At 40.9% G+C, this 20709-nt stretch overlaps 1 protein-coding gene across 1 annotated transcript in view; it reads right to left on the bottom strand.

Moving 5' to 3' along the window:
• The window catches only part of LOC141003856 (glucosidase 2 subunit beta-like), a 126616-nt gene that overhangs the window by 84975 nt on the left and 20932 nt on the right, over window positions 1–20709 (bottom strand). Inside the window, exons 8-9 of the mRNA XM_073475332.1 lie at window positions 17311–17389; window positions 317–403 (exon numbers count right to left, since the gene is read on the bottom strand). Of these exons, the coding sequence (XP_073331433.1) occupies window positions 317–403; window positions 17311–17389 (166 nt within the window). The remainder of the gene's footprint in view (window positions 1–316; window positions 404–17310; window positions 17390–20709) is intronic.

Below are 20709 nucleotides of genomic sequence, written 5' to 3'. Positions count from 1 at the left end.
GGAGGACCAATGAATTCACATCTATTGAGCCATACTAGCATGACACATTCACACTATACAATTTAAAAAACAGTGACACAAACATTTACGAATTATATCCCTTAACATTTGTGTCGAAGTATGTTCCAACATTTACAAAACCCTCTACTGAATATCACCAAGGTTCGTCACAGATATCAAAAGGATAAATCGATGAATTTCTTTGCGCCAATTTCTGGTGTAACTGCAAACTACTCCAGTGAAAAAAAGGAATGAAGGATGAGGACTGAATGACGAATGTAGTTAAAGAGAAACACAAAAGATCGACGGAGCTCACCTTGACGCTGTCTCCTTTTGTCAGGATGTCCCAGAGTGTGTGCTGAAACTTGGTGAGATCCATCTGATGGCCTCCTCCCAACAAAGCCTGGGGGGTGAACAGGTAAGTGTCATGCTCAAATAGAGTACTTTTTAAAATTAAGCATGATTAACTGTAGCTAAGCAGTTAAACAAGCAGCTTTTAGTCAAATAGCATACAAACATATTCAATTTATATGGGCCCAATATCTTTACAGGCACTCAACATACAACACTTTCTTCTCTTGTAAATTCTTAATACAACCTAATACACAAGCTGCACCATGAGTGTACACGTCTCCTCAAAAGCATGTATATATTCTGACACATATCTTGGGCTGCACACAAGCTCATAATCTTGCATCTATTGCAGAGTGCCTGCTGGCCCCACAGGTATGGGCTTATAAAAAGTGCATTACATGACTGATAATAAACTGCACAGCATCCATCTCCCATTCAGCTCACCTCCCAATAATCCCCGCTGCCATATCTGCTTATCTATTCAAGTCACTCTCTCATTAAATCAGCTTTTACAGCCAAACGGAAGAAGTTTACTGCTTATAGAAGTCAAATACCATTAATCACGGAGAAGGCTGTAGTTATACAGATAAACTGCATGTTTTAATTCACTGGAGGACAAACACATCATTCCTCCTATCTGAATAAACTCCAGGGGGAAAAAAAAAAAAAAAAAAGGGAGGGGAAAACATTGACAAGCGAATTAATCTGCTGTCTTTTGCCGGCTGAAATGGAAGTCAGTGAGGCGGTGCGTACCAGTGGATGCCCATCAGTCACAGGACCTTGTGCAAGGCCTGAAAAGAGCCGAATGCGATGCTGCGGCACACTGGGAGGTAAAGGATGGGGACGGAGGAGTGGAAGGTGGCGGAGCTTTCAGTGTTTATTCATCTGAAACAGTGTCCCCTGGAAGCCATTTTGGCAGCGATGTATCACAGCAGGCACTGACCTTTAGATACTATGCACAATTAAGCTAAGCTAATAAACATAACTGCGGATCTGGACATTTGGACTGGAAGGCAGGTGCTGTGAAAAGTTCTTTTGTGCTTAGGTAGCCTTTTCAAAGCCAAATTGAAATGTGTTTGTTTGAAATGCATACAAATGATGCTGTGTGCACTGAGAGGAAATGAGCTGAATGCGAGTTTTGTCTGAGGCTGAAGTTCACAGTTTGTTATGCAGTATTCAGTCTTTATCCTTTGTTACCGGTGACATGCTCTTTGTACCCTGAAAATTATGGTTGGATAGTTTCTGTAGAAGAGCCAGCCGATTCATCGAAAACTATTTCTTATTATTACCTCGGCCAAGGAGGTTATGTTTTCACCCAGGTCTGTTTTGTTGGTTGGTTGGCTAGTTTGCTTGGTGGGTTGGATGATTTGTCAGCAGGATTACACAAAATCTACTGAACGGAAAAACTGGGATAGAGGATGTGTCTCGACCCAGAATAGACTCCACTGACCAGATAAATGAACGCATCCAGGAATTATCTTTCACCATTTTTAACAGAGAAGATAGGGCATTTTTCGTTAATTTCTCAGGGTTTTATGCATGGATATTGATGAAAAAAATCACGCCTATTTTGGTGGTTGGTATTCATGAATGAGGTGAATTAAGGGGCACTGTTGGGTCTTGGTGGCGGCATGTGCTAGAATGTGTCATTCTAGTTAATAAGGCATTTAAGTCATTTAAGAAGCAAAATTTCAAATTGACCAAACTAAAAGGGCTTTTCCATTTGGCCGCATTTATTCAAACTGTGCCGCGTTGATGGACCATCTCCAGAGTCGGGTCAAAGCATGCCCAACTGCCTCCAAGTGGGCTGTGATCTCTTCTAGATCCAGTTCGTCATCCAGTCGCCTTTTTCAAGCAAAAAGCGGTAGGTGCCAAGTAAAATTGTAGCAACAGCCTGAAAATCCCTGATGATAAGGAGCTGGCTACCGACAATGGCTGCACAGTGCAATAGTAAAGAGGCTGCTGCTTTCAAACCTCATCTTCTTAAGGCAAGTACATCTGTTCAAGTACACCTTCAAGTACAAACCCAGTTGTAATGGAGATGAAAATCCCTGACGCACTAGGCTGACACGCCGAGTCACACCGAGTCAAGCCAAGCCAGGACATGTGCACGGAAAAGGGCCATGAGATTAATCGATCATGAAAACACCCTTAGTTCCAACCCTGTACTGTAGTTTGTTAGATTTGTTCGGTTTGGCAGCTGCCACAAATTCAGGCATTAGACTCACGGCTGCAGCTGTTTTACACCCATCAAAATAACCATCTTTGCTTGCTTGGCCAACAGTTTAAAAAACATAAAGATGACTGGGGAAGTAATGTGAACCTTTACCGCTCCCTCGGTGTACAACTGTAATGACTGTAATAACCCTGTTCATGTTAATTTACTGAAATCTGGCTGGCAACAAGGGAACAAAGTGTTGTTTGCATGCCAAAATGCAACAATTGTGGGTGAAGAAAAGAAAATGAACTCAGAAATTCCATCAAAGTCCTCATCTGAACTGTAAATTAAGGGGTTTTTATATAAATACTTGTGGTCAAATTGCGCATTAAGCACTACACCTCGTCCGTAAACATCATCTGAACTTCAATTTCTCAGAGATTTGTATTCTCTTATGCGAATATTCACCAACAGTTCCGACAAATAAGCACTGTAGTTGATTTAGTCGAACGAACACGAGGGCTGATAAAACAGTATGCAAAGATATTGCCTTACAGAGAGAGCGAAGAGAGGAAAGATCAAATAACATTGTTACATACTGCGTTATGTTATTTGATAGATCCAGCTGGTCCCACAAGCACAGTTCTACAAATACCACTTATATCCACCTGGCAAGAGAATATTGGGTTTCTAGTCGGAGTTATGAAATGCATCACCTTGCAAATATGTGGAAACAGCACAAACGAAAAGATGAGACATTTATTACCATGAACCCACACAAGTGAAAATATTACCACTCCCACACAGTATTAAAGCAGATACAGCATGTGTGCATACTGAATGTACACAGAGTCACATATGTAATAAAGCTGCCAGCCACTTATGTCAGTTTGCCTCATCTAAGCATCTCTGTCACTCAATTCTGGCTTTTATTCTCTGCTCAGTCAAGTACCCGGCGACAAATACAGCAGCACAGCATGTTGTTCGGATAGAAAAGTACTCGCTAGTGATCCCCTTTCAGGCCCTCTGACAGATGAGGACGGAAACATCGACCAAAATAATAGAAGTCAGAGGCAGATTTCCCAAGGTAGCAAGAACACTGGTCATCTTAGCTGATACCGAATGGTACATACGTTCCCCCGAGTCCAGAGGTCCAATTTGAAGCCCAGATGGTTTTCACTGAAACCTTTCCCTGGTAATTTCAGCCAGGGCCATTCTGGAATAAGTGAGCCTCACATCTCAAGTTTAATTTGGTGATCAGAGATTATTCAGGCAAACCTGGAGTGATTGCTTCGCACAGTTCTGTGGAAATTACAGTATTCTTCTAACCCCCGGAGTGGAAAACGACATTTCAGGCTATGCGAAAGAACCTTAGACATCTGAATGATAGAGTTAAAATGTCTCAAGTTTACAGCAAATATTAATCTGTCAATAAAACAAGAAAAAGGAAAGTGATACCAGGTTGCTGAGGGAAAAGGTGGCAGGCTATTTGCTGACAACTTATTAAAATGTAACTAGTGCACACAAGCTTTTTACAAACTAAATGATGCATGTTTACTGTAATTGTGACTTAAGCATCAATTGATACATCCCTGAAGCTGATAAGCACCATAATAATTGTGCAATGTACCAGCCTGATTAGGCCACCTGAGGCAAAGTAATTAGGTAAAGCAAAATCAAACTTAATATTCTAAAGCTTAAAACTTCATTTGTATCTGCAGACGCATAATCTTACAGGGGAAATACTGTAGTAGTACATTCATGTCATTTGTTTGCTTATTCAAACTGCTGCTGGTACAAATTTCAGCCTTATGTACATCGGTGGAAGTCACAATACATTTTGGTGTTTTTGTTACTCAGATTGAATTTTAATAGTTTAGTACTTTTGAGGTAACAGCCTTGATTTTTGGCACATGTCGAAGGTACCAGAAGTATGTGGTGCACTGTGTCATTACGCAACAAGCCAAATTAGGCAGGAAATTGATCAAAAAAAAAAATCTATTTGAGTTGATGTCGAGCAAAACTGCCAAATATTGAGTGGTTCTACCTTTTCAAATGTGTGGTTTTCTGTGTTAACCCTATAAAGTGAATATATTTGTTGTTTTTTTTCCTGTTAGTCAAACAAAAATGAAATGTGAAGACATTGGGATTCAGGAAACTTTGGGAGGCATTTTCCTCTATTGTCCTACATTGTAGATGACTGCAAATGTCTCGTGGATTGATTAAAAAACAGAATTTGACAGAAGGGTTAATGATGAACTCAAGGAACTAGCTCATACGAGTAAAAACGTTGTTTTCACAGCATATTAGCAATAAATCTACTAGAGTTGCAACATTAGGCAAAAACATATATATATCTTTGGAGGTTTTACTTTTGGACAAACAAGGCAATCGTTGCATGGGCTGTTTGGATCGGCTTCCCATCCTTGACGCCTGTATCTCGACCATCACCTCCTGATATGAAAGTCAGGTAATAAACATGTAATGTGAACATAGTGTTGCACGGTTTGTACAAATGTCAATATAGCCTATGACACATGCGTATGGACATATCTGTGGTTTGCAGAAACGTTACAGTACTACTATCATTTTATCCTGGTGACTGAGCTGACAACTGATAGAGAGTAGATTAATTAATCGTGAAAATATTTGTTATTTGTAGCCCCAACTTCTACACTGTGCCTTAAAAAAAAAATCTTTAAACTACAGAAGTGTATGTTCATAACTGACCGCTGTCCCTGTAGCATTCATTTTACTCTAATAACTTGTCACTATCAGCTTTCTCTAAACAGCCCACCTATGCACAGAATCCAGCAAAGCTCGAGTTTCAACCCTTAATGATGTAAAAATCAGGTGTTGTTGTTAGCTTCTTTGACCATGCTAATGAAAGAGCCCTCTTTTCTTTAGATAAAAGCAAGAAGACAGGCAGATGGATCGATACATAGCATCGCATCAGTCTATATTTTGCTCAGTATCCGGGCCCAGGGAACATTTCATAAAGGCCATAGGGTCGGCTTATCGCGGAGCTAAATGCCAATGTAATTATTAGTGTCTGGAGATAGTGGAAAGGGAAGCACATCCTGCGGCAGTACACCATATTTAATTAATGAATGTCACTCTGTAGAGGGAGTGAGGGGAGTGCGTGAGAAAAGAGGAAGAAGCAGGGTGGCAGGAGTGACAACAATACTGATCCTGATTTAAGTGCAAAGGCACACAACCACACCCGGCACATGTAGCTCTATGACAAACACAAGGGACGTAGATTATACAAGCATGAGGACATGAGTAAAATCATGTTGTTAGTTTAACCCTTGTTATAAAACATGTAACTAAAGAGACACACGAGTGTTTTCACAACCCTTTCTCCGGTATAATAAGCACGAAGGCTGTAAATGTGGCTGCAATTTGTTTCCAAGCGTGCACACACCGGACACAAATATGAGTTCATTTTGAGAAGTATCCCTCTGTATTTTCAGTGTTAACTCTTTTACCAGCTGCTTCTGTTAAATGTTGGGTAAAAACACAGACAATGAGCGCTCCAGTGCACAGAACTGCCACCTGCGAGCGTGGGTGCATTTCGACCAACAACACGATGATAACCAAGTCAGTTCGCAGCGCCGCAGTTTTGTGACAAATCAATGACAGACCCAGTTTTCAAAAAGACGAGTGACTCAGTGAAACTCAGATCATCCTCCAGACTGTTACACTGAAAAAAACCCTCCAGCAGATGTTGTTCATCAACCACGGCAGTAACACGCTGGTTTGTACTTGTGTACATGTGTATCAGTGGTGCTTCAATTTAAAAGAGACAAGGCTGTGTTTGACCTGTGTAGTATACCTGTGAGTGATCAACTGAAGTGTTATATTATTATTTCTAGTTGACATGGAGGAGTTCAGTGGGATTCGGGGTCGGTTTAACACTGAATATTGAAGCTTTCTTTCAGCTTTTGATGAGACGGAGACATTTGATGGCTGGTCACGACAAATTTATAATTAATTAATATAATTTAAAATAACATATCCCGTCTCCTTTAATTCGGTGTATATACGATAAAACCCCCAATCAAAACATGTTGGGATGCTGAGTAAAATATAAATGAAACAGAATGACATAATTTGTGTTGACAAAACAACACAAAGGACAGTATATCTAAGGATTTACCTCATTAACTTAAAAAGGTGAAAAATGTGAGGACTTTAGCTGAAAACATTTAAAAAATTAACTAAATTATCAACAAATTGTGGAGGCATAAGGGTTATGGCGTCATGATGTCTGTGTATTAGCATGCTAACCAGCTAGCCCCAGCACATCCCAGTCCAAAGGCCTGTGCTTGTGGTGTAAGCGCCTACAAACCCTACAGAGACTACAAAACTTGTAAATGATGCTGTTTTCAGTTACATTTTACACAGCATCCCATCTCCTCTTGAATCGGGGTGGTTATTTGTGACAGATGAGCCACACTGACTTGAGATACGAGGCATTTACTGGATTAACATTTAAGAAAAAATACAGTCCTTCCCTGATCTTAACCAAACTGATTTGTAGCCTAAACCTCAACACATTACTTAAAATGCAATCTCTGGTCTCGGGTATCAAAGTCGTCCCTTTGATTACCCGCCGCCCATCCCAACCACCTGCCATTAACTGTGTGGTCAGACTGTAAATGTGTCAAATTGGGAAAAAAAAAAACAATTAGTATTGAATGAAAATAATTTCTAGGAGACGGGGTTGAAATAGTTTTAATGGAGCGTACGTGGGGAAAAAAAGGAGGAATGTTTCTAATTATGGAATTCTGCTCTTCCCTGAACGTCGCCTTTCATGTGTGATTGACAGCTTCGTTAATTAGCTAGTTAGACTTGAAAGAATGGCGAAAGAATAGCGACGAGTATATGGTATATTGCAAGTGTAGTTTGTCATTTAAGTGGATTTGTGCCCATAAAAAGCAGATAATTGCAAGTGACAACGGCTAAAGATATTCGTATGCAAAGCTAGTTTCAGTTAGGCTTCAAAAACAATTGGGTTTGGTACAAGAAGGACTGTGCAGGATTTTCCGTGAATACACATCACACAATAATGATTTAGTTGACCATTATTAACCAATCTTTATGGTCTGTGTAAAAGGGAAACAAAGCCTCATGAATTTGAACAAAGATAATATACATCCCATACTCTGCTAATAGCTAACCCTTTCCAGCAACTGGCACTAATGTGGCTGATCTTGTGTTATACTTGATGCAAGTTCAAGCCGTTAGTTTCAGCCTCACCTTCCTGCTTGTATGTAGCACACAATCAGTGTGGTGGACACTGGTCAACTTCATACTTAAGACAAACAGGGGGCAGCATATCACCAGAGTAACCACTTACTGCAGCTGACTGTGGCTGCCATTAGCTAGTTAGCTCATTTAGCTGTGCATCTAGTGGTCCAGACATGGAGCTTGGAGCTCCAGGGGGGTGTTGGTGTTTACACCAAGAGCACAGGAATGTTGGACTAGAACTGGCTATTGCTAGCTGGTTAGCATGCTAACTTCAGTAAATATCTCTGCAACACAATACAAAGACGTCATGACATCAAAACTGCTATGTCTTCATTCTGTTGATTGAATTTTTGAATGTTTTTAACTAAAATGTATCATACTGCACCTTTAAGAAATTTACATTAAACAAGTGACTTGCATACTTTCAAATATGTCTAGCTTTTTATTTCACATCAGGATTTCCAGATGTGGGAAAATTATGTAAAGAAAATCTTCGTACAAAATATTTTCTCATTGCATTTTAGCCTTTCCAGTCAGGAGAATAGTATCTAGCAGTTTCCTGAAATAAATGCAGACACAAGAGAGGCGCACACTCATGCCACCGCTGTTCAGTAACGGAAGTCTGAGTCCTGTCTTACTTTGGTGAAGGTCAAAAGGGTCAGGTGTCCTGTCTATTTGCTTTTCCTGCTGTCAGGGAGTATATGCACACAACAGGCAGCTTGTCACACTGGACGCAAGCTTCCATGCTGCCCCCGCCTACCCCCTGCTTCTTTTTTCACTCCTTGCCCCGCTCCAATCACAACCCCCTATCGTGGAGTGCTACTTGAGTCATGACTACACCTGGGACCCTCTCGCCTCGGTGCCATTTCTGTCATTGGATCAGCTGCTGACTCCGGCCCTGTATCCCCTGTCTTTTGTTCTCTGCCCACGTATTAACTGTGAACTGCCTGGAGAACAGAAAAGGAATTGAGGCAGCTGTGAAAAAAAGAAAATAGATCAAGGTCCTGGAAAGCTGCAAAAAAAACAGAAGATGTCTCTAAATGTTTCTTATGCAACAATTTCTATCCCTCTCACACATTTCTTCTGAAGGCGACACTCCTCGGCACACAGAAGTGGGTATTCTTGTTTGGAAACAATAGCAGGCGTGCTTCTGAGGCAACTGTTAAGCTATTGCAAAGCAGATGCTTTTTTCTCTCGCCAATCAATTTAACACCTACACCTCCCCTCTCCTCCTTCATGCTGGCTTTGGCTCATCAGTTTTAAATGGCACAAGGCATTCTTGCATTGTTCTTTTGACTTACTCAGAGGACAAGAAATGTCTCTGCTGAAGTAACAGCCCTATCAAGACTTAATCACCAATAGGTTGGGTCAGCACAGCAAAAAAAAGAATAAAGCACAGCGAGAGAACATATAACAATAAAAAACACACTGTTGCAGTATGTGAAGACTCGCTGCTTTCTTGTACTTTTGTAGAGGCAATTATATTTCAGAGTCTGTAAAAACAGGATGAAGATTTGGAAACAATTTTTTCATTCCCCCTCTGAATCTCGCGCTAGACAGAATTGCAAGGGAAAAAGCCATCTGTGTCTGACTCTTATCCCTGGCTTCTCCAGAGCCTGGATGAGCCTGAGCCAGCAAATGTCAGTCGGATAAAGACCAAGCCTGACAGACAGACACAGGAGTTTTGTCATTCCGTGTGTCATCCCTTTGCTAGCAAGCCCAATCTTTGCCGGTCTCAAAAGCCCTGAGATGATGGGGGGAAGGAAACATTCTCAGGGTGAACGTCAGGTTGTATAACTCCTCCAAGTGCCACAATAGCTGAAACGTTGAGGACGTGCACTTTTCTGGTGCCCCTGCGGCCTTTGAGAGGCTTTCATTATTGTCTTATGTGCTGTGCGGCGGAGTCACCATGGCAACACAAAACACATCAACCGGTTCTCAACAAAGGACATGAGGTTCTTCAACAAGATGTTCTTCCAGGAGCCAGTGGTCTGTCTGGGGTCAGAGGATATAAGATGTGACTTGGTATTTAGAAATAATATACAGAATCCTGCAATTCAGCTGCAAACAGATGCAGTTCAGGCTGTTATTTGTGGGATGTGTGATGCTTTATATAAACCTAGCAAACAGGAAGCTGACTGTACCGTGGGACTGGCAATAATTAAGTATTATCTTTGACTTTAAATACAATCTTATTGTGATTATTGATGATATCATGTTATCTTTTACGGATAGAGTTTCATGTTTTTGCATGTTTGAAGAGTTTTGTTTGCTTTAGAGTTCATTGCACCGAATATTATTTAGATTTTTATATGTGATTGTGATTGCAACATCACAAAATAAATCAATTTCTGACAACTAAGAGGGAAAGTTATTTTTTTTGGAGGGGATTGCTAACTGCAAAATGCACAGGAAGTTAGCTAAAATGATGACAACGCTCACAGCAGCTCAAAGTGTATTTACATTTAGTATTTACCACTATATATATCATTTCGTAATTGCCTTCACATATGAGGGATTCACAGGAAACAACGCAGCATGTAATCCAGCATTACAGTTTTTAATTTGATCCTTATCCGCCTTACTATTCCCTGTTCACTACCCTACAGCCATATCAGAGCTGGTAAGTCAATGCTAATGCACACTCGACCTTTTGGCTTTTCACATTAAAAGCGTGCGGTTGGCAATAATTGGCGGACTTTTAATGTAAAGTGGTCACGCAAAAAACTGTATTCATGTTTTTGTCACCACGGGTAGCACTGACCAAGACTGTTCACCAAAAACAATAACAAAACACAGTACAGTAGTTATTTCAGGCACAACTTTCATCTTCTCAGGAAGGTAACAACTCCTTTTACAGGTCGAGAGCTTGACTGACAAGCAATGCTAGCTGGCAGTTTCTCCTTTTTTGTGTTTCTGCATAAACTGCAATTGCCGTTACCAAAAGTAACCAGAGGTGTCGCCAAATCCTGACTAATATCTTAAGAGCTTTAATATCATGATTCTGACTTGAACTACATCACTCAACCCAGCCATACTTCAAAAATAAATGAATATATATAAAAATAAGCAGATTATAATTTTTCGCATTAGCATAATTTCAGATTAATTCCTCTAAAATGCTCCCAAAATGTTAGCGGGGTATTTAGAGACTGCTCCCACTGCTACAACATCCTGTCTGTTCTTGTGATACAGTATAAGATCGCTGATCAATGCATTCACCTGGGAGGCACCAGCATAGATTGTCCCAGAGGAAGCCTGTGTCTATTCTCTGTGGACGTCGCTCGTTGCACATCGTGTACCCTGTTCTCGGGAGCTGCAGATACACGGGTGCAACATCAATAGTATTTGTCAAGTGGTTAAAGCTGATAAGAATACAAATGATTGCCCTGAGCTTGCTTTAAGGCTGGTTTGTCAGTGCAGCTTGTAAGACAGAATTTTCAGCGAGTCAAAGAGGCACAAACGCAGCTGTGTGATTCAACTTCCTTAAGTCTGTCACTGTGTTTTTTTTTTTATACAACACACTTTTTTCCCCATTAATTTGAGTGACAGATAAACAGACAGAGTAGGTAAACAGACATGTACACAGACAAATAAGACGCCTCTTGATATAGAACACCTCTCTCAAGACTTGTTGGAGCAGCATAAAGCGATGCCCCTTCACTTTGCTCCTTCCCTCTCTTGCCTTTGACCTCCCACTGGTTCCATTACCTGTTCCACCCGCGCGACCTCGAGCGCATCCAATCACGACAGTTACATAACAAACAACGAGTGCGAAGCAGATCGGAGGCGCAGAGGAAGAGGGCAGGGCAAGAGACCGAGGAGTGTCAGCTGTGCGGCCTGGAACAAATAATAAAAGAAAAGTATTTCGCCCAAATTGTTGGTGTAAAATCCTTCTTGGCAATAAATCTGTTTCTGATTCTGATGTGGTTCCCTCCCTCCTCCGCCTCCCCTCACTGTCCTCCTATCTCAAAAGAACATGACACATTACAGTGTTTTTTTAGCAGGTCAGTTTTCTCTACCTCAGCTCTACAAACCACATATCACTCCACCTCTGGTTTCAGCCTGTCATTTCGCATTATATAACTTGAAAGCACTCCAGCTGGGGAGCAAAAACATGACGCGTGTGATGGGAGGTGATGAATGGTACTGAGGGGGGGGAAGGCGCAGACAAACCCCTTTTTCCATCAACCCAGCTAGCCTCATATACCCAGGAGGCTTTTAACACAAGACTATAATCTCGTTGGAGTACAGAAAATGATATGCAAAACCCATATATGGCTGCGAGTATTTACTACCATGACTCTGCTCGCCTGCACGTACCAAATTCCACCATCGAAATAACTGAGATCACACGGTGTAAGCTGCGTATGGGTTACCTTAACTGCTGTATAATCCACAAGCAACCACAGCGTGAAATGGTAAGCCTGTGCATACACTGTAAAGTAACATCATGGCCTACATCCATACAGTCAGTAAGGAATCCTAACAGCTTAGGTCTGCAAATATCAGACTTCTAGGTTACTCTCAGTGACGCAAGAGCACGAATTGCTCTAAAAAAAAAAGGCGTTTCATAAAGTTAAATAAAAACACCAGCTCTCATAGCCCAATCCAGACCCAGAACTCTCCTCAGAACACACACATTAAATCCTAGAATCACTGCGAGCTTGCAAAACCTCCCTTACAAATGCATGAAAAAAGGAAGTTCTTGGAGGCAGAGGAGAATTGTTTCCTTTTCTGAACGGGAGGCATCTCTTCCTCTCTCCCTCTCGCTTTCTTTCTGAGAGGGAGCGAGGCAGGAGAGCAGCACCAGAGGCCCAGCCCATGACAAAACAAAGAGATTAAATGACCTGTGAATGTGACTTTCCATTTTTTCCATTAGCTCGCAGTCAACTTAGAGGCCTGCTGCCCCCTTCTGGAGGCCGGCGAGACATCATCGGGCAAGATGTACTGTAATGCCTGCCTTCCAAATTCATTTGGCTGTGATTTGAATTATAACATTAGAGTCTTTTGGGTTGATTAAATGTGCAAAAATTACAGTCGGGGTTAAATCTGGACTCTTGGTGTAATGGGCAGTTTATATGCAGCATTGATGGTTAGTCAAATGCCATTCTACTGTATATTTTAAAAGCCTCCACGCTGATTTAATATGTACCCCTAAATCTCTCTCTTTGCTGATATCTTGCAAATTAAGTTGAAAGTTAATTAAAATGAAAAGAATTGCCTTCTTAGTACAAAATACAAAAACAGAATGCAGATATGACGGGCCCCCCTCTGAAGTGAGATTTCAGTGTTGGCTAGGGCCAAATGTCGACCAGCCTAAACAGATGGTGAGAAGAGCTGGGGCCGAGCGTCTGACCTTGGTTGCTGGTGACTAGGGGTGCGAGGGCAATAAGAAGCACCGGGTGTTTTGTTGTTTTGTGCATCAGTGAATGTTGTGAACATCAAGAGAGCTCAGTGTTGTTGCCAAGATAGAAAGGTGAAGTCACGTTAGACCGGCTCGCTTTGCAGGTGCTTTCTGCCTCTGTGGGATGCTGTCAATCTGTCACTACGGCAAGAAAAATGTCAAATATGGATGGATGAATGGTGTGGTGGTGGTTTTAAGAGATATAACTTTATTCTAGATTTTGTTTTTTTCTTCTTTCCAATAACTTCTCTTTCATTTTTGACCGCTTTAATTGTGGTCTATAAAAGGCTTGAAAATAGTGAAAATGCACAAAAAGCCAGAGGCAACATCTTCAAATTACTAGCTTTGTTCAACAGCCCAAAAACTAGAAGATATTCAATTTACAATTCAATTAAACAGAAAATGGCTACAAATACTCACATTAGGGAAGCCAATTCCACTGAAAACGCTTTTCATTTCAAATTAAGGCCGACTTCATCATCAGAATCGTAGCTAATTTTTGACATTGAATAGACCAATATCTTCAGCTCTAAATACTGTATTCTATCTGTATTTATGACGACTTTAGCTATCGGGCAATTTGTTAAAAGTCTCTGAAAATCCATGACAGGTGGCCAACTGCATTTGCTGCTCAGGATCAAGTGATACGGTTGCTGCTTTGTCAACTACTCCATAATACATTTAAACTCTTAAGTCTGAATGAGAGGAGAATAAAACTGCAGCACTATAAATGGAGTATTAGTCTCCTAGTGCTATGCCATACAGGGTTTTCTAAAAGGTAGTTATAGATGCCAAAGTGTTCATTATAATGAGATCTTTAAGGTTCTGTTTTCCCACTTAGTCCATGCACCACTACCTCCCAACTACATTGTCTTCATTTCTGCCTTGTTACCAACTAATCCCAGCTTCATCTGCTTTACTGTATATAGGAACTACCCCCTGGGGCATAGCCAATATTATTTAACTGTGAAACAAGTAAGATCTTTCCATACTCACTAGCAAGCTGTTACGGGGACTTCCCAACCATTCGTGCACCTACAGCAATGTTTTTCATCGACGCCCTTAAAGAAAAAACAGTGCAATTCCTCCATTTTCTCTGTTCTTATCACCAAAGGTTTACTTTTTTTTTTAATCAGGGGGATTTGTTCGTTTTCCCGTTCAGAGGAAAAAGAAAAACATATTCTATATTCAGTCTTTCTCCGTTTCTGGAAGACTGAGTAAAGGGGCTTTGAAGGGAGGCAGCTGGGTAGTAGATGGATAAGTGAAATTCACCTCTGCACCAATGCCTATTTCTTGAGAGAAGGCAATTTCCTGCAGCTCTGTTCACCAGCACACAGCTACAGTCCGAGCTTGGTCACACATCAGTGCTCCTGAGAATGTGTTGTCCTATGGTTAATGCCAAAGGAGAGGACAGTCCTCTCTTTGCAAGGGTTGCGCTAAGAGCTGATTTCGTGCGAATGCTTGGGTTGAGTATTGAAATGATCTCTCTTCAGGTCTCTGTGTCGTGTTGTGACACTCTCAAAAAGGAGAAAACTCGACACAAACGCTGCTTATTATTATATATTTTTTCCAATGGTAAGACGTTCCTCTTGGATACCTATGATTACCTTCTAAAAGCGAGTGAACTTGAATCTACATTAACAGTGGTTTCTACAGGAATGGAGTGCTATAACATAATGATAGAATACTGAGGGAGAGAGCCTTCAGAATATCCCTTTTCCCTCCCGAGTGGAGTGCCTCCTTTGATCATCAAATTGTTCTCCTGAAAATCCTCTCTGTTCTTGAATTATCTGGGCCGCTGAAGTGGAAACTGAATTTTCTGTGGAGGCCAAAGCTTCTTAAGAGCGAGGAAAAAGAAGGGGGAAACTAATAAAAAGGTATGAAAATGATACAAATTGAATAAGCGTGCAAATATATATATGCATGTATGTGTGTTGAGTGTGTGTGTGTGTGTGTGTGTGTGTGTCCCTAACTGTGAGTGTGACAGCAGAAAAGTAATCAAGGTCTTCAGACAGGAAACAACTCTTTTCTTTTCCTTTCTGTCCACATATATACAAAAAGTGTTCTTCAGTTCTCTCGACAACAGCGACATGTATTCATCGGTCTGAAAGGATTTACACATATTTAGGGTACACACTGGCTGTACAGCAACATAACTGCAATATTAAATTCCCCATGCAAGTAGTTCTATAATGGAGACGCCACAGAGGCGATAGCAAAGAATTAATGGATGGCTATGAAGCAAAATCGCTTCTCTAAATCCCTCCCAGTACAGAGAATTAACTTCTCATATGGTACAACTGTTGCTGCCCTTGGACCTTGATTAAGGTGCTAACACAGGGCCGCTTGTCAGTTCTAATGTAAATTGCCTGTTAAGTACTGTCAATGGCACCCTGTTTAATTTACCCAGCTTGATCACCGTTTGTTGTGGTTGCAGTTAAGTACACATTTTCATAATTCATGCATATTCATACCGATTCATCCTCCTCAGATGCAGCTGAATTCATTAGGAATGCCTCCCCATTAGCCAGCAGAAACAACAAATGAGCTCTGATTTTTCCCATCCGAGAGCCTCTCATGTTGGTTACAGCTTTGGTGCTTGCTTAGGTGTTTTTCTGATATATACCAACACCACATCAAGCTATTTTTCTAGATGGATATTTTACAGCAGCCGAAATCTGTAAGCTAATCCAAGATACACCGCTGAACAGAGTGGAGGGTATTTCTGTGCCAACCATAAATAGAGATAACTTAATTTTTGATAAATTTGAACATCTCTGTAAACACATTTTCTGCAATGTGACAAGCTACTCACGAGGTGAACTTTTACTGCCCTGCAGTAGGAGAACCCAGCAGACGTTTCTTGTGCTTGTGCGTATTAATGTGCATACCAAATGCCATTTATAGTAGAAAAGGGAACAGGGAGAAGAAGAGGGAAAAAATTGAGCTCTAGCCATTTTGTTTACAGCCAGAGATTCTGATTATCTGCTGCCTGGTAAGAGGGAGGCTCAACAAGTTTAAAGTGAAACAGACAGCCGCATTCACACACGTCGCAGCTCGAGGGAAAATCACTGTTGGGGAAACTGCGCTCGTCCTGTTCAGCATTTAAATTAATGTGGAAGGGACCTTGTTGTACAAGGGGAGGAAACAGTGGACCCAGACAGACAGTCAACCCAAGCAAGACACAAAAATCACGGTGAAGGCAAGGTGGATGTAGATTTATATCGGCTTGTTGTCGCTAATATTGGATATTTTAAAGCATTTAGATTAGATGCAGATCTGATATTGTGGATGTATGGATAATGATGGTGGCCAGGATTTGTGAGCTCTTGATTCAATCTCATATCCCCCAGTGCTGTAAAGACTCTCTAGTGCACTGAATGTGTGTCAGTCAAGTGTAAGCTCACTGTGACGTTGTCACCCATTGGCTTGTGGACAGCCGTTTCAAGCCTTAAGATTGGCTTTATGGCCGTCACCATCTTGGTTTTTTAAAGGCAGAAATGACATTATTTGGACCAGAGGGTGGAGTTTAGGAGAGGACTGACTATGCTAAGACTAAGAACCTGAGGACATGAAGTGGAAGAGACTCATCACAAGGTAGCCACGCCCTAAATTTTACCCTCCTTTAGTGTACATTTTGCTCTAAATGGGATCATAATTTACAAACTCAACATCACGCCGCATTGAGGAGGACTTGAAACTAGAAATTGAGACCATAAACTCATTAGGAAACTGTTTACTGAGGTGATAAATCAGGTGAGAAGTAGGGTCATTTAATCATGAGCTTACGTACAATTTTTGCAACCTGGTCTCAATTTGGTGTTGACTGTGAGGGCAGCTAGCACAGTGGATAAGTAAAAGGAGAATAGCTAATATGTTTATTTCCAATACAATTTTCATCGCAATATTAAAATGTGCAATCACACATTGGTGATTTTCCTCATTTGATGCAGGCCTTTACTGTATATTATAATACCTTGCTATACACTCATTTGTTGTTTGTGGTCAGGGAAACCAAGCACGACTAAGTCAGACAGGACATGGATTCAAGCCTAGCGAAATCAGAGTGAAGGCACTAGCCCCTCACTATATTTGCCAGCATTTTAGTAACCTGTATGAATGAAAGACAACTTACCACTGCTTCATCCTCAGAGAGAACCCGCTCCTCATCATGGACGAGTGCCACTTTAGCCTGGACTTCATCGACTGTTAAACTGTTGTGTAAAAAAGGTGAAAGGAGTGCGAGTTAGTATTTTAAGTTATTTTCCTCATACACTCAAAAATTAAAAAAAACACTTAATGTGTCAGTTTAAGCCAACTTAAAATTCCACTTGAATAAAAAAAAAAAAAAAATCAGCTCCAGTCTTGAGATGAGCCAAATGAAAGTCATTTACTCAATTCATCAACTCAAGTGTATCAACAAATTGTGGTTAGTGGTACATTAGCATTCCTCACAGTTGAAAGCACATTGTGGACTGGGCATACACAATGTTTTATAGTATGATGCACTGGACAGGTCGAAGCCTTCACCACTGCACTGCTGTTATTATGGACCCCAACTGAGTTCTCACAAGACCTGCCCTACTTCGCATTTGATTGGTGTGGCTGCGTTGGTTGCTGTTTGACTCAAACTGTTAACTAGTTACAACACAAGTAGCTCTGGTTATGTTGTTTTTGACCTCTCCGGCCTCTCTCTGGATCTTCTGCTGCTCCGAAGAGGTCGGTGTGTTTAGCCGCAAAACAGCTGAAAAAACGCCAAAGACAGACATTACCAGAGTCACTGTGAGCGTGAGGGCCAGTCTTGTGAGAACTCGGGTGGGGTCCGTAATAACATGCAACTGTAACCAGCAACCTCTTCACGATGTACATATTGCTGCGCTTTTGCACTGGACGTGCTGCAGAAAGCCTTGAGTTTTGAAATTAAGGAAAACATTTGAGATAATGAAATAAATATTGTAATTTTGGGCATAAAACATCATCTCTTGTCTCCACAAAAATGATTATTGGTGCACAAGGTATCAATGAACCAGTCTGTGCTTTTGTTTTCCTCTGTGATGATAGCAAAAAGCAGCACTAGCTAACTCACTGGATGTTGAACTCCAAACAAACTGGTGTTTTAACTGATATGAGGGTAAGCTGAACATTGTCATTACTGGGCGAGCTCATTTGTTAGGTCAGTTTGGGCTCAGTCAGCATCGCATCGAGTGGCACACAACACAACGACTGGAACACGACACAAAAAAGCGACACACAGCACAATCCAAAAAAAATAAATAAAAATCAGACACACCACCTCTTATCCGAGAACACTTAGATCTTTTCTTCAGCCATTCTTCCCTGCTGATGCCTTTCTTCCAGAGGCTCCACCTAAACTAACATTACTGAGCTGAGATAATGACTGCATAGCCAGAATCAATCCCGGGAGTCCATCAAAAGCGGAAGAGCAGGCAAACATACAAAGCGAATGGCTTGTTCCACTACAGAGGATCAATGCTCGGGGTAAGTGCTGGAGAAAAACAATGGCTCTCTCCATTGTGAGGCGGCAGAGAGGCTGCAGCTCTGAAAACACGTGTGAAGAAAACTGGCTTCGGCCCCAATCACAGAGGGCATTTATTCATACATACAGTACAGACCATGGCATCGTAAAAGCAGGTGCTTTGCAATGCACACCTACAGCGGGTTCGACTGAAAGAGATAGTAATAAACATTGGGGAACTCGCTGTCACACACACATACACTTATAATCCTGACAGAGAGGAGGGGATAAAAAGCACAACCTGTTCATGGGCCTCTGGGAGGCTCCATCATGGTTCATTTCCTGAAGCAGTTGGTAGACTCTATTTATAGGCCAGCATACTGGTACCAGTTAATCCTGCACTGGGCTGCCAACTGCCTGCCAGCTGGCACAGTGGGTTGCACTTGTGTGTCGTGGTTCGGGATGCATTAATGGTGAGGCAGTCCAGAAGCTACCTTAATGACCAATGTGTGAGGGAGAGGTTTTTTTTCCCCATAGTACAAACTGAGAGGAAGAAACTTCCAGACTGAACCACTAACTACATGTTCTGTGTGACAAAAATGTCCGGACCTGCTAATCCACAAATCACAGGAACAATGACATTTCACAGTTGTTAACCCATTAATGACTAATGACTACATTTAGTATGTTAAGGAAAAGCGCTGCAGGATTTTTTTTCTGTTTGAGGTAGAAACTGGCTGTGGAAACTGTCGAAACAAGTTTTTGATTTTATACAGTATATTCATCATTTCTTAAGGATATAATATGTAACATATCCTAATTAAAAAGTCTAAAAATGACTACACCTTGTTGTATATCCTATTGAGTTGTGTATTTCCATTATCTCAAATGTTTCCAACAATGTTCAACCAAGTTCTAATTTTACTTAAAGTAAAGGTGAGTTTTTAATGTGGTCGCCTGTCGCTATAACTTCCATGAAACTTTAGATCAGATGATACGTCATAAAGTGAGGAAGGAGATCGGCAAATCTGACTTAACGTTTCCCTTGTTTTTATTTTTTTTTTTGTATCGTGTTATTACAGGTCTTGGTAGAATGGCATTATTTTTACCAGGCTCCGGTAAAATGCATGTAGCATGGTCTTTTCCACACAAGGTCAGCATAATGCTACAGTACACAAAAAAAAAGTCTTCGAATAATCGAATAATCGTCCAATAGTTCCTGTGGACTATCGAATAGCATTTTGTTTTGAAATGTCCATCCCTACTTGAGAGACCCTGAGCAGCAGAAGTTAAATACTTTATTTTTTTGTCTAAAGACGAACTTCTATGCACCTGTCGACCCTAAGGTGTGCAAAAGCTGCACTCTGTAAATTCATTTTTAAAAAAAATAAAAAATTCAGACATATTTGTATAATATTAATTTGAATGTTAAGAGCAGCTTGCGGTGTAGCCTCATACTTTTGACGAATTTGAAAATGTTCAGTGGCTTTGTGCTAATCTCAGCTAGTAGGCCTCCTTCAAGTGCTATAAAGGAAACTATAAAATTCTACTTCCGTCATTAATGGGTTAATATTTTTACTAAAATACAATTATGCTGATAATCAACAGCGTGTTAGCTTCTGACTTATTCTTTTATGTGTTTCAGAGTGGATTGAAAACTTCATGAAAAAAAAAAGCGCTGCATTTTTGTCATGAAGCAATTATTGGCGGCTAAATGGACGCAAAAATGAGATTAGTTCACAGTATAAATGAGAGAACAATTATCTGTGAATCTGCATTAAAAGATAATTAGCAATTCCAATCGAGTGGATTAAGAACGGGGTAGTGTTTTGCTAAGTGTCATTAGGGACAAAGCCAAGAGCTTTTTTGTACAAGATAAAGAGTCTGCAATGTGCATGCTAATCCGGTTCAAAGTCAGCAAATTGCCTGGTGGTGTGCGAGCATCAGGTATATACCGGTGACTATGGACTTTGCATTTATCATTTAACGGCGACTAAATCGAGCTTGACACCTGGGCATGTGAGCTGCAGAGGCTTTCAGAAAAAATGGTGATGTAGC

The sequence above is a fragment of the Pagrus major genome, chromosome 10 (assembly GCF_040436345.1).
Source record: "Pagrus major chromosome 10, Pma_NU_1.0".
NCBI classification, from domain to species: Eukaryota; Metazoa; Chordata; class Actinopteri; order Spariformes; family Sparidae; genus Pagrus; species Pagrus major.
This window is presented reverse-complemented; position numbering and strand designations above follow the sequence as displayed.